The sequence below is a fragment of the Oncorhynchus mykiss genome, chromosome 14 (assembly GCF_013265735.2).
Source record: "Oncorhynchus mykiss isolate Arlee chromosome 14, USDA_OmykA_1.1, whole genome shotgun sequence".
NCBI lineage: Eukaryota > Metazoa > Chordata > Actinopteri > Salmoniformes > Salmonidae > Oncorhynchus > Oncorhynchus mykiss.
The window spans coordinates 8,943,867-8,958,585 of record NC_048578.1 but is presented as its reverse complement, the minus strand read 5'-3'; the positions used below and the strand labels follow the sequence as shown (position 1 = coordinate 8,958,585).

Genomic DNA, 14,719 nt, shown 5'->3' with positions numbered 1-14,719 from the left:
AAGCATGCACTCTCGATGACATGCACACAGCTGCACGCAGTAAGCGTAGATAAAGGCTCAGGACCCAGGAGCAGTGGGAGGGAGCGCTCACCCTCCAAGACCGATGTGAAGCTAGCCACAATAATGGTTAAGCACAATAGTGGCATTTGCGGTTCGCCTTCAAAGTAAAAGTTCCCAATTGAACGTGACCCATTGAAAGTGATGCCATTTGTACTAGATCAAGGTTGGGATGTTGTTATATAAATTCAACAAAATACAATAATTAGCTAATTTGACCCCCAAAAAATAAATAAAAGGGCTGAAACTGAAATTTCGTTGGACGCATACTTAGATTTCACTGTACAGTCTTACCTATGGATTGTGTCTCCGTGAAATGGTGTATCAGCCTACTCAGTGACACGCACAGAACATAACTGTGAGGGTTTACCCAAATATTGGTGTCGTAGCTCTTATTAGGTACGACTAGCTGTCGCAATTGGCGTCGGCTAATGGGGATCCTAATCAAATCTATTAGGGGACTTTGTGGTAAATCACCTCCCCAGTCAGCCTATTGTGCGTTCTGGCATTCATATTTCACTGTAGAGCCTTACATTTGGATTGTGGATCCATGGAATTGTGTATCAGTCTACTCAACACAACTGTGAAGAGTTTACACAAATATTAGCATCGTAGATCTTATTGCAGCTCTTTGACACCAGTGTGAACTGAGACGCGCTAGTTCACCAGTTAACCTACAATGTGCATTGAACATTCATATTGCAATGTTCAGCTTTACCTATAGATTGTGGATCCATGGAATTGGGATATCAGTCTACTCAGTGACACCCACAGAACATAACTGTGAAAAGTTTACACAAATATTAGCATTGTAGCTCTTATTAGGGAACTTTAACTATGGCAATTCCCCTCACTATTCAGCATATTTACGCATATTGACCTTAATATTTCACACCCCATTTCATGGATCCACAATCCATACGTAAGGCTGTACAGTGAAACATGAATGTAAATACGCACAATAGGCTGACTGGGAGGTGATTTACCACAAAGTCCCCTAATGATAGTATCAAGGCTAACATTTGTGTTAACTCTTCACAGATGTGTTCTATGGGTTTCACTGAGTAAGCTGATACACAGTGGTGTAAAGCACTTAAGTAAAAATGCTTTAATGTACTACTTAAGTAGGTTTTTGGGGTATCTGTACTGTACTTTATTTTTGACTACTTTTACTTCACTTCATTCCTGAAGAAAATAATGTACTTTTTACTCCATACATTTTCCCTGACACCCAAAAGGTACTCATTACATTTAGAATGCTTAGCAGCACAGGAAAATGGTCCAATTTGCGTACTTCTCAAGAGAACATCCCTGGTCATCCCTACTGCCTCTGACGGACTCACTAAACACAAATGATTTGTTTGTAAATGATGTCTTAGTGTTGGAGTGTGCCTCTGGCTATCTTTAAAAAATGTAAAATAAAAATATGGTGCTATCTGGTTTGCTTAATATATGGAATAAATGATTTATACTTTTACTTTTGATACTTAAGTATATTTTAGCAATTACATTTACTTTTAATACTTAAATATATTTAAAACCAAATACTTTTAGACTTTTACTCAAGTATTTTAATAGGTAACTTTCACTTTTACTTGAGTAATTTTCTATTAAGATATCTTTACTTTTACTCAAGTATGACAATTGGGTACTTTTTCCATCACTGCTGACACACCATTTCATGGATCCACAATCCATAGGTAAGATTGTACAGTGAAATATAACTTTGACCCCAAAGCAATTCTGAATTCTAACACATCCACATTGCAATTTCAACTGACCTTTTTTTGTTGTTGGTTAAATGAACTAATTATTGTATTTTGTTGAATTTATATAACAACGTTGGACCATTATCTAGTCCAAATATGTCATAATTCCACTATTTTTATCCGTTTGCACCACTTTCAATTGTGAACTCTTATTTTGAAGGCAGATTCGACTAGCGTTGCTAATCGTTATTGCTGCTAGCTTCGCATAGGTGTGAAGTTAGCAGCAATAGCATGTTCAGACACACCTGCTTTCTTGTTCAGTGGAGGAGCTAACAAAAACATTCACTTTTGCATTTCCCAAGTTTTCAATGGAATTCTACAGCGAATAAATTGCTTCAGTTTTGATTATGGTTCAACAGTCGACTTTGCTTTGCAACAAGTAAATGTGGGTATTGAGCCCATCATTTGCAGGCAGACATCAGCGGCATGACTTTTGCATTGCGCTGGAAAATGTATTTGCCGATCTTTAAGATTGTGGGAGTATGACTCGTATTTACACGTATGCGACAACCACTGGATTCGATTTGGAAGACTACCCTTGAGATACTATATGGGGGGTGGTTTATTTTGTATTTTTTGTATTGTGGCCACGGGTGGCAATGCCACGTAATATAGGCTATTGATACACAAAGGAGTTATTCTTGATGTGCGTGGAAAGTGGGCGAAAGGACAGGACCTACCGCAGCAAACATTAAAACGTTAAAGACGTTGTTTAACAAACTTGATACATTCATGAATGATAACAAACTGAACTGCTTTGTTTGAAGAAGTCGATACATACAATCTGACACCTGGAAACTACACTTTTCTTTGAGCCGTTCGTCAGCCTTATAGGTCTCCATTGTGTGACGTTGTTTTTAGTCATTGAGCCATGGAAGAAGAGGGCGAGCCAGTCGTAAACATCTCGGACGTCGAGCAATTCCACCAGGAATCCCCCTCTGAAAACGGAGTCATGTTGGTTGTAAACCACAGTAACATTCAACCCCCTTTCAGCGTGGTGTTGGCCACTTTGTTGTATTGCGCTGAGTTTGTCTGCGCGGCTGTGCTTTGCAACATGTACCACAAGAGCGATGACGACACCTGGATGGGGTTGACCATCACCTTCATGTTGGTGCCCGCTGTATTGACTCAATTGGCGCTGACATTCATTCATAGAGACCTGGGAAGAGACCGCCCCCTGGTCCTCTTCTTGCATCTACTTCTCCTGGGCCCACTCATTAGGTAGGTATGGTGCCGAGTCATCACAGTGCTGAGTAGTAGAATAATGCAATGAGTGTTGCACTGCCTTTACCCAAGGCCCAGGCTTTCCTGGTACAGGGAATAGTGCTCTCACCTCTGGCCCCCAATCAGCTGTTCTCTCTCCCTACATTGGTGGGATCATTCTGGTGCTCTCTCGGGTAGGATGCTGGGGAAGCGTACCAGTTGACAGGTGGAACTGTGAGCGAGGAGGCTTTTCGAAGGAGAGGGTAAAATGGCTTATATAGGACTGTTCTACTGCCTCACAGGGACTAGAGCACTTGACTGCACCACAGGTTCATATACTTTAGTCCCCAGTGAACTCTCTTTCCCGCAACAGCGCTGCAGGCCTACTAAGAAATGCCTCTGTGGAGAGTAAAATGCTCTACAAGGTAAATTCACTTATCCTAGAATCAGGGCAGTATTTTCCCGTCTCTTCAAACCTGTTTGACCAGATGTGAAGTGGGTCACGGTTAAGATAGACCCTCTCATTTACACCTCTGTCAGACATGTGACTCACGCAGCCTACTGTAGATACAACTGCTAATTTGTCAACCCACTTCTAAATGGGTTTGAACTGCCACTGCCAGAGGTATTTATTACGCAGATTCTGTTGCCAAACGGCACAAAGTGGGAAAGGCCCTACCTGAATTTGTCCAATAGAAACTCAAATTTTGCTCTGTTTGGTCCCTAAACGGTTTCCGTAATGAGTATACCCCAGGCACATGTGACAATTCACAATGAGATCAACCTCATTTTTGAGGTTATTGGTATTCCGAAATTAATCTTAGTTTAGATCAGACACATTTTTTCATTCGTTTCACATACAGCTGTAGTCGGAAGTTTACATACACCGTAGCCAAATACATTTAAACTCTTAAACTCAGTTTTTCACAATTCCTGACATTTAATCCTAGTAAAGATTCCCTGTCTTAGGTCAGTTAGGATCACCACTTTATTTTAAGAATGTGAAATGTCAGAATAATAGTAGAGTGATTTATTTCAGCTTTTATTTCTTTCCTCACATTCCCAGTGGGTCAGAAGTTTACATACACTCAATCAGTATTTGGTAGCATTGCCTTTAAATTGTTTAACTTTGGTCAAATGTTTCTGGTAGCCTTCCACAAGCTTCCCACAATAAGTTGCCTGAATTTTGGCCCATTCCTCCTGACAGAGCTGGTGTAACTGAGTCAGGTTTGTAGGCCTCCTTGCTCACACGCTTTTTCAGTTCTGCCCATAAATTTTCTATAGGATTGACGTCAGGGTTTTGTGATGGCTACTCCAATACCTTGACTTTGTTTTCCTTAAGCCATTTTGCCACAACTTTGTAAGTATGCTTTGGGTCATTGTCGATTTGGAAGACCCATTTGCTACCTAGCTTTAACTTTAACAGCTTTAAGACTGATGTTGCTTCAATATGTCCACATAATTTTCTTTCCTCATGGTGCCATCTATTTTGTGAAGTGCACCAGTCCCTCCTGCAGCAAAGCACCCCCACAACATGATGCTGGCACCCCGTGCTTCACGGTTGGGTTGGTGTTCTTCGGCTTGCAAGCCTTCCCCTTTTTCCTCCAAACATAACAATGGTCATTATGGCCAAACAGTTCTATTTTTGTTTCATCAGACCAGAGGACATTTCTCCAAAAAGTACGATCTTTGTCCCCATGTGCAGTTGCAAACCGTAGTCTGGCTTTTTTATGGTGGTTTTGGAGCAGTGGCTTCTTCCTTTCAGGTTATGTCAATAGAGGACTAGTTTTACTGTGGATATAGATACTTTTGTACCAGTTTCCTCGAGTATGTTTACAAGGTCCTTTGCTGTTGTTCTGCGATTGATTTGCACTTTTCGCACCAAAGTACGTTCAACTCTAGGAGACAGAACGTGTCTCCTTCCTGATATGACGGTTGCGTGGTCCTATTGTGTTTATACTTGCGTACTATTGTTTGTACTGATGAACGTGGTACCTTCAGGCGTTTGGAAATTGCTCCCAAGGATGAACCAGACTTGTGGAGGTCTACAATCTTTTCTCTGAGGTCTTGGCTGATTTATTTTGATTTTCCCATGATGTCAAGCAAAGAGGCACTGAGTTTGAAGGTAGGCCTTGAAATACATCCACTGGTACACCTCCAATTGACTCAAATGATGTCAATTAGCCTATTAGACGCTTCTAAAGCCATGACATAATTTTCTGCAATTTTCCAAGCTGTTTAAAGGCACAGTCAACTTAGTGTATGTAATCTTCTGACCCACATGAATTTATACAGTGAATTATGAGTGAAATAATCACTGTAAATAATTGTTATAATAATCTCTGTAAACAAAAATGACTTGTCATGCACAAAGTAGATGTCCTAACTGACTTGCCAAAACTATAGTGTGTTAACAAGACATTTGTGGAGTGGTTGAAAACTGGTTTTAATGACTCCAACCTAAGTGTATGTAAACTTCAGACTTCAACTGTATCTAATTGGCTGAAATGACACCAATCATAGCTCTCATTTTGTTTTATTGTGGAATGCACACACTTTGAAGGCTCTAATACTGACATTTCTGTAAAGCACTCTACCCCATGACAGTTAAGGTTTCTCTTTGTGTCTAGACCTGTTTGAACAAACCGTCATTTGTCACTGGTGAATTAAGGTTAAGGTGGAGTCTGGTTGCTGTTTCAAAACGGAGCATATCTGAGTGATACTGTTGGTTAACTTTGGTGTGTCAACAGAACCTTGGATTTTACAATTTGATCACTGTCGGCCTAGTAGATAGCTGCGGGTGTGGCCCATAACACTGTACAAAGTAGGCCTTCAGCATGTTGACTTTACCTCTGCATTGCTTACCATTCCATAGTACAGATTTGAAAAAGACCCAGAAAAGCAGAATAACGGTGTTTCATATTTCCTTTGAGGTGTTCTGCATTCAATCTTTTCAATTCCGCAACAAGGACTGCCTTGAATCTGCGAGGTGAATGTGCTCTATTAGAAGTGAAGCGTGATTATCAGCTATGTGTGTCAAGTATTCAAATATCTAGAAAAGCCTAGGACTGGAATGTGGAAGCAGTGCCCCGTGTCATATCACTTGAGATTTCTCTAAATGTTATATGGTTCTATTCTAATAAACACCTTATATCTACATACAGTGCCTTTTGGAAAGAATTCAGACCCCATTATTCTTTCCACATTTTATCTAATTTTATTTGTCACATACACATGGGTAGCAGATGTTAATGGGGCGGCAGGGTGGCCTAGTGGTTAGAGCGTTGGACTAGTAACCGGAAGGTACAAATCTGTCATTCTGCCCCTGAACATGCAGTTAACCCACTGTTCCTAGGCCATCATTGAAAATACGAATTTGTTCTTAACTGACTTGCCTAGTTAAATAAAGATAACATTTAAAAAAAAAAATGCAAGTGTAGCGAAATGCTTGTGCTTCTAGTTCCAACGGTGCATCTAACAAGTAATCTAACAATTCCCCAACAACTCCTAATACACACAAATCTAATGAGAATATGTACATGTAAGTATATGGATGAGCGATGGCCGAGCGCTATAGGCAAGGTGCAGTAGATGGTATAAAATACATGTGACTTGAGATATGTAAACATTACTTAGAGTGGCATTGTATAAAGTGACTAGTGATCCATTTTATTAAAGTGGCCAGTGTAGGCAGCAGCTTCTCTGAATTAGTGATTGCTGTCGGATGGCCTTGATATAGAAGCTGTTTTTCAGTCTCTCGGTCCAGCTTTGGTGCACCTGTACTGACCTCGCCTTTATTGTCCTTGATGATCTTTTTGGCCTTCCTGTGACGTCGGGTGCTGTAGGTGTCATGGAGAGCAGGTAGTTTACCCCTGGTGATGCGTTGTGCAGACCGCACCACCCTCTGGAGAGCCTTGCGGTTGAGGGAAGTGCAGTGGCTGTACCAAGCTGTGATACAGCCCTACAGGATTCTCTCGATTGTGCATCTGTAAAAGTTTGTCAGGGTTTTGAGTGACAAGCCAAATTTCTTCAGCCTCCTGAGGTTGAAGAGGCACTGTTGTGCCTTCTTCACCACACTGTCTGTGTGGGTGGACCATTTCAGTTTGTCTGTGATGTGTACATCAAGGAACTTAACTTTCCACCTTCTCCACTGCTGTCCCTTCGATGTGGATAGGGGGGTGCTCCCTCTGTTGTTTCCTGAAGTCCACAATCATCTCCTTTGTTTTGTTGACGTTGAGTGAGAGGTTGTTTTCCTGACACCACACTCCGAGTGCCCTCACCACCTCCCTGTAGGCTGTCTCGTCGTTGTTGGTAATCAAGGCCACTACTGTTGTCGTCTGCAAACTTGATGATTGAGTTGGAGGCATGCATTGCCACACAGTCGTGGGTGAACAGGGAGTACAGGAGGGGGCTAAGCACGCACCCTTTTGGGGCCCCAGTGTTGAGGGTCAGCGAAGTGGATATGTTGTTTCCTCCCTTCACCACCTGGGGGCGGCCAATCAAAGTCCATGGCCCAATTGCACAGGACGGGTTTGAGACCCAAGGCCTGCAGCTTGATGAGGAGCTTGGAGGGTACTATGGTGTTGAATGCTGAGCTGTAGTTAAAGCCTTATTCTAAAATGGATTAAATAAAAATTAAAAATTTCCTTAGCAATCTACACACAATACCCCATAATGACAAAGTGAAAACAGGTTTTTAAAATGGGGTATTGTGTGTAGATTGAATGGGGGGGACGGACTATTTAATCCATTTCACTACAGACACCCTGGTTCGAATCCACGCTGTATCACAACCGGCAGTGATTGGGAGTCCCATAGGGCGGCGCACAATTGGCCCAGCGCCGTCTGGGTTTGGTCGGTATAGGTTATTGTAAATAAGAATTTGTTCTTACCTGACTTGCACAGTTAAATAAAAAAATCCAATAAAATACCCATAAGGACTTAAGAATGTAATTACTGCCAAAGGTGCTTCAACAAAGTACTGAGTAAAGGGTCTGAATATTTATGTAAATGTTGAATTTAATAAAAAAAATGTTTTACTTGTTTTTGCTTTGTCATTATGGGGTATTGTGTGTTGATTTATGAGGGGGGGGGGGGGAAACTATTCAATCAATATCATAATAAGGCTGTAAAGTAACAAAATGTGGAAAACATCAAGGGGTCTGAATACTTTCCTGTATATGCACGGTATATGTTCAATTCAAAGGGCAGGTTTGGCGTGATCTCTGACTGTACTAGCTTCACCTTTTATGACAAATCAAGTGACTGACTTGCAGGCATTTACCAAGCCCGCACAAGGCATCACATTGGCACACTGTTTACAGCCATGCTCCCCCACTCCCTCACTGTAGCAGTGCTGATTAGTGAGAATCAGACCTTTTTATTTGTTTGTTTTCAGAAGAACTAGATCAAGGTTCGGTTTCAGGGTTTTTCTGCTACAGCTACACAGTTCTATAATCATACTCTGGAGGGTGGCTTGTTTGGGGATGTGGTTCCCTCCGTAGAGGAAGCTACATATCATTCCCGTCCTGACATTTTCCTGCCTTAAACCATATTTTGTTTCTAAGTGAACAGTTAACTGTGTCAAAAACAGATGCACTAGATAAACAGCTGTGCGTTAGTTCCAGTTACTCCCACAGACCACATCTCCGCTTTGGGCTGATCTGCTGTGCACTTCCTGTGGAGCATGGGAGGATGTCATCATCATCATCAGATCATCTGCTGTGTCGGCGCAATTCAATATTGCATGTTGCCTAGCAACTCCACCCAAGGGTTTGAATGTTGTTGACTGCACGGCTTGCTTTACCAAGTAACAGGCAAGGACTCTAGCTCACAGGGTTGTATCCGTCTTGTAACTCACATTCTCACATGTCAATGAATGAACACACAGTGAAGTTTCACAAGCAACGTAGCTTAGAATCTTTCTAAGATAATACTGTATGTTGACAAGATGTCACATGGCCAACTGGGAATCTCTGTATAGTGTCAGGTTGGTTCCCTGCTTGAGTGACCCTTGTCACAGCTTATCTAAGATAAAATAATTATCCTCCGAGGCAGAGGAGGCTACATACTTAGTCATTGCTGTCCCTGTCCCATCATGCAACTCTGAAAGTGTTTACACACAGCGAGGAAAGGTTGGTGTCTTGATGTCCTGTATTCTGAAATGCTAACTTAGTGCAAACACTCAAAGAAATTGAATTTGTCCGAAGGTCAAAATTGATCTTTTTTTTTGGGCACCAATGTCTCTTGTGGGTGTTAAGTCACTGTTAAGCATAACAGGGTGAGAAATCTCTACTGGACCTTAAGGAGCATGTTGAAAGTATTTCCTGATGATGAAACCGCCCTTGTGACATTTTCTATGAAAACAAAAGCCGCAGTTGCTTGAACTGCAGCCCATGCCTTAAAGCAGGGTTTCTCAAATCCTGCCCACAACTGGCAGCACCCAAGTGATCATAAATTCGGAGCACAGGTGCAGCTGACCCGTTCGTAATGCTCGTGGTCAATTTGGTTTGACATTTGATATCCCTATGGGGCTAGTTGGGGACCATCATTAAATAACATGGGACAATATATGAAAATGGCAATAGCTCCAAATTTGAGTGACAAACCTCAAACCAACTATAAATTGTTGCTCGCCACCATTGTACTCTGGAGCAGTGGAAACGCGTTGGAGTGATGAATCACACTTCACCATCTGGCTGTCCGATGGACGAATCTGGGTTTGGAGGATGCCAGGAGAACGCTACCTGCCTGAATGCATAGTGCTAACTGTAAAGTTTGGTGGAGGAGAAATAATGGTCTGGGGCTGTTTTTCATGGTTTGGGCTAGACCCCTTAGTTCCAGTGAATGGAAATCTTAACACTACAGCATACAATTACATTCTAGACGATTCTGTGCTTCCAACTTTGTGGCAACAATTTGGTGAAGGCCCTTTCCTGTTTCAGCATGACAATGCCCCCGTCCACAAAGTGAGGTCCATACAGAAATGGTTTATCAATTCTGCGAGCCAGACCTAATCGCCCAACATCAGTGCCCGACCTCACTAATGCTCTTGTGGCTGAATGGAAGCAAGTCCCCGCAGCAATGTTCCAACCTCTAGTGGAAAACCTTCTCAAAAGAGTGGAGGCTGTTATAGCAGCAAAGGGGGGACCAACTCCATATTGATGGCCATGATTTTGGCATGAGATGTTTGAGCACATGTCCACATACTTTTGGATGTGTACTGTATGTGCTTCATGAAAATATTGTCCCATTTACATTGTGTAACATATTGAAATGGGCTATCCAATGTCAAACCACACCAGCCAGCTGAAGCTAGTTGGCTAGCACTATCTAGCCTAGGCGACTTCAAGACACACAACTTGAAAACAGTGTAACCGGGTCATCTAGAAGGGTGAGTGACTAGCTGTGAACTGTTTTGACAGTGTGAATGTACAAACACTTGCCACATTCGAACACACACACACATGAGACACCCACATTACCCCCCCAAGACAACTCATTTGGCTTCAGTCATGGCCACTGCATTTCTTAATAACCAAGCTGAAAAACAAGACCAAACCAGGAAGTTCAGCCCCCCCCTTTTAAGTTCCTTATTGCATGTGTGTTTTACTTTGCTCTTTTTACAAGAACTTGTACTGTAAGCTGAGAGCAAAGTGATTTTTATGGCCTGGGAGTGATTACCTGGCAGTAGGCACTTTGCTTCAGCCAATGGTACCATTAGATGCTGCTGTGGACATCGGGCATATTGATTCTGCCAGCCAACCTTTTTCTCAGCTGTGCTTTTTCCTGTAAGTGTAATGCATTTAGTCTCTTAGTCATTTTTTTTCAGTGCTGGCTGGCTAGACTGACTCAGCACTCATTCTCAGCTGCATTATGATGCCAAATTTCCCTGGAAGTAAATCAGTCTTGTGCCTGCTACTTCTCTCCATCTGTAGACCTTAGTTTCACGATTGTGCAATCAGACAAGATGGCCTCGATTCTTATGCATGGGCTACCAGTATTGTAGTACCACTCGAGCGATGAGTCAGCTTGTGGATGGCACAGAGTGCCTTCCCTACCCCTCCTTTAAATGTCTCTCAGTTCAGCGAGAGTTGAAGTCAAAGACGAGAGGCGGCATGTTTTGGTTATGCACCGCAAGGTCACAGCCAACGTGATTCCACCAGCACCACAACAGCTGAAAAAACACAGTGGCTGAAAATGGCTGACGGACTGTATGCCAGAGGGCTCTCGTAGCAGCACAAAGCTGAGCTGCCAGGAAGTGAATCCTAGTAGTAGCCAGCCTGTCTGTGTGTTCTCTCCCCTAAAGCCCATGTCCAAAGTAGGAGCTGTTTTGGTCTGAAAGACAACATTCCAGCAACGTGCTGTGTGATTTAGTAGTTGAGTGTGGATACATTGGATGTTATTAAGTGTCTTGTGTACAGCTAACCCCTGCACTAGTACTATTCAACATAAACAGACGTAAAGGAGAGCTACACCACATGTTTATCAGTGAACAGTGAAAGCATTTACCTCTGGGAAGGGAACACACCCTTCTTAGGTTTCAGTGCTATAGGCTTAGGTTTCAGTCATGCTGTCACATACACTGCCCTCTGGTGGAGTCATATAAATGTCACATTTCAGTCTCAAATTTAAATGTGAAGCAAAATATGATATTTATTGAATGATAATACAAACCCTTGACTGAAAATAAACGAGACAATGTTTTTTTGTTAGCCCGTGTTGCCCTTTGGTGGTTATGTGAAATTGCTCAATTTTCAATGGCCCTCTTCTGTCCTCAGGTGTTTTGAGGCTCTGATGGTTTATTTTAAGGCAGGCAAAAAGGAGGAGCCGTACGTGACCATCTCCAGGAAGATCAAGCTGAAGAAAGACCAGGGCACGCCCATGGAGTGGGAGATTGGCCACTCAGAGCGCAAGCTGGCCACCCACCGGAACGCCTTCAAACGCACCGCCGTCATCCAGGCCTTCCTTGGCTCCACCCCCCAGCTCACCCTGCAGCTGTACGCCACCATCCAGGAGAAGTACTTACTCCCCGTCAGAAGTAAGAGTTATCTTGATGGCATTAATGGTGAATGCTGTATGTCTTGTTTTGGGGGGTCTAACGAGTGCTTTGTCTCTGTGTTCATCCCAGTGACTCTGATGATTATCTGCCTCATCTCCGTCACCTACGGGGCCCTGGTGTGCAGCGTGCTGGCCATCAACATCCGCTACGACGACTACAAGGTGCGGCTGCGCCCGGCCGCCTACCTCTGCATGATCCTGTGGCGGGTCCTGGAGATCGCCACGCGCGTCACCTCCCTGGTACTGTTCAGCACGGCGCTCACCTACTGGGTGATCCCCGTTGGCCTAGGCAACCTTCTTTTCTTCTTCCTGCTGCCCTGGGTCGAATTCTGGGCACGACGCGCCTCGCTGCCCGACAACGTAGAGAAGAACTTCAGCAAGCTGGGCACCACAGTGGTACTGTCGCTGGTTACCTTCCTGTACGCCTGCATCAACATCTTCTGCTGGTCGGCCGTGCAGCTGGACCTGGGCCACCGTGACCTCATCGAGAAGAAGCAGCGCTGGGGCCGCCTGGCCGCCTACTACGGCGGACGCTTCCTGGAGAACGGCGCGCTCATCACCCTCTGGTACTTCCACAAGTCGGACTTCTACGAGTACGTGTGTGCCCCGTTGTTGGTGGCTCAGCTGCTCATCTGCTACAGCCTGGCCGTGCTCTTCATGCTACTCTTCTACCAGTTCTGCCACCCGTGTCGGCGCCTCTTCAGGCACAACGTGCACGACTGCCTGGCCTGCGTCTGCTGCTGTATCTGCTGCCGCAGGGGTGGGGGGAGAGAGGGGCAGGGGCAACCCAATTCCTATTCCACCACTGCCACCATGGTGCTGGTGCCATTGGAGCCACCAGAACTGCAGCCCCCAGACCTAACCAGCCAGCTGGTGGAGCGGGAGACAGCCATCATTGAAGACATAATGGAGGCGGCTTGAGAAGGACCCATGTGATTATTTGATGATATGGGGTCATTGCGTGGTGCAGCTACTGAACTAATGGCTATGTACACTCAGGACTGTTATACTGTGAGTGGTGCAGATGAGTCGGACAGAGCTGCTAGTTCTGCACTGCGGTGCACAGAGGACAAGTTGGTCCCAAGTGGTTAGCTAAGCGCATTTGAAATTGGTACCATGATTTTATCGATTTTCCTCATTTTAGAATAACACGTGCATGCAGAGCTTTGGGCTCAAAAAGATCAGCTGTGATATAGACAATGTTGCATCACTGTTGTTGAATGGGCATACTGTACAGGTAGAGAGGCAGTGGGCCGCGGGAGACCAAAGAATATACTCTGATAAGATATGCCGCCGTGATGCACAAAGGCAGACTTGAGAATAGCAGCACGGGGGTCAGATACAGGGGGGCCAGGTGTGTGGAAACATGTGGCCTCGGGCCGACTTGCCCTGTAAACTGGGACTTCCCCTGATTACCGGCGGTTTACTTAATGAATAAACCCAACATGTTGCATTAGGTCTCTTTCATCCACACGTCAAAGCCCATATGTAACATGAAGGAAATGAAAGGTCAGATGAAATCCGAGCTACCTTCCTCAAACCCCACTCCACTCACTGTGTATTTAATGAATGGTTTGTATTATTAGTACCTGGCCTTTTTTTTTTTTGCCTTTTGCGCACAGTGTTTAAAAGTCAAGCTCAGTGAGTCATGCCGTGTTCACTTGCTAGTCGGGAACTAGGAAACTCAAATGTCCAACCTGCTAACCGGTTGAAGGCGGCACGACTTACAAGTTGGACATTTCAAAGTTTTGTAGTTCCAACTAGCACGTGAACGTGGCAATAGACATGGATCATTTTAAAGAACAAATGGGTTAAAGAGACAATGGAGATTTTATGTAATCACACACATTGTCATTGAGATGCAATTCACAACTGTTTACGTTCAATGATGCCTTACCGGTAGTCTGAGTACCAGTCTCTTTACCTAACGGTCCACTCCTTTTCATTGCCAATTGGGATTAGCTAAAGAGACTGGTACCCAGACTACCTTCATGGTCCCTTATGTCTGAAATATTAAAGTCCATTATTAGTCTGCAGTGTATGGTCTGTTCAATGGCATGTTAAGTGCCTTAACTACTACATTATCACTTGAATAAAAAAGTTATTGAATACTAAATTCTGTAATATAAAGAAAACACATTTTTATTTTAGCAGTAGTAGCCTGTATGGACTTTCCAAAAACCATATACAGTTCATTCTGAAAATATTCAGACAACTTGACTTTTTACACATTGTTACGTGCCTTAATCTATAATTGATTCAATTGTTTTCCCCCCCTCCATCTGCACACAATACCCCACAATGACAAAGCAAAAACAGGTTTTTAGAAATGTTAGCAAATCCATTAAAGAAATCCCTGAAATAACATTTCCGTTAGTATTCAGACCCTTTTGTTGAAGCACCTTTGGCAGCGATTACAGCCTTGAGTCTCCTTGGGTATGATGCTAAAAGCTTGGCACACCTTTATTTGGGGAGTTTCTCCCATTCTCTGCAGATCCTCTCAAGCTATGTCAGGTTGCATAGGGAGTGTTGCTGCACAGCAATTTTCAGGTCTCTCCAGAGATGTTCGATCGGGTTCAAGTCTGGGCTTTGGCTGGGCCACTCGGAGACTTGTCCCAAAGCCACTCCTG

The 14,719-nt window shown here is 43.7% G+C and overlaps 1 protein-coding gene across 1 annotated transcript; it reads left to right on the top strand.

Annotated features, from left to right (window-relative positions):
* The first annotated feature begins 2,043 nt into the window (after window positions 1–2,043).
* Window positions 2,044–14,205, top strand: xkrx (XK related X-linked). The gene is made up of 3 exons (XM_021561067.2): window positions 2,044–3,047; window positions 11,810–12,069; window positions 12,160–14,205. Exons 1-3 carry the CDS (start codon window positions 2,698–2,700, stop codon window positions 13,008–13,010), a joined length of 1,461 nt encoding a protein of 486 aa, XP_021416742.1. The 5' UTR covers window positions 2,044–2,697; the 3' UTR covers window positions 13,011–14,205.
* The last annotated feature ends 514 nt before the right edge of the window (window positions 14,206–14,719 follow it).

Coding starts and splice junctions, on each gene's coding strand:
- xkrx (XM_021561067.2), top strand. CDS start 2,698: ATGGAAGAAGAGGGCGAGCCAGTCGTAAACATCTCGGACGTCGAGCAA. Junction 3,048..11,809: donor CTCCTGGGCCCACTCATTAG/GTAGGTATGGTG, acceptor TTCTGTCCTCAG/GTGTTTTGAGGCTCTGATGG. Junction 12,070..12,159: donor GTACTTACTCCCCGTCAGAA/GTAAGAGTTATC, acceptor TGTTCATCCCAG/TGACTCTGATGATTATCTGC.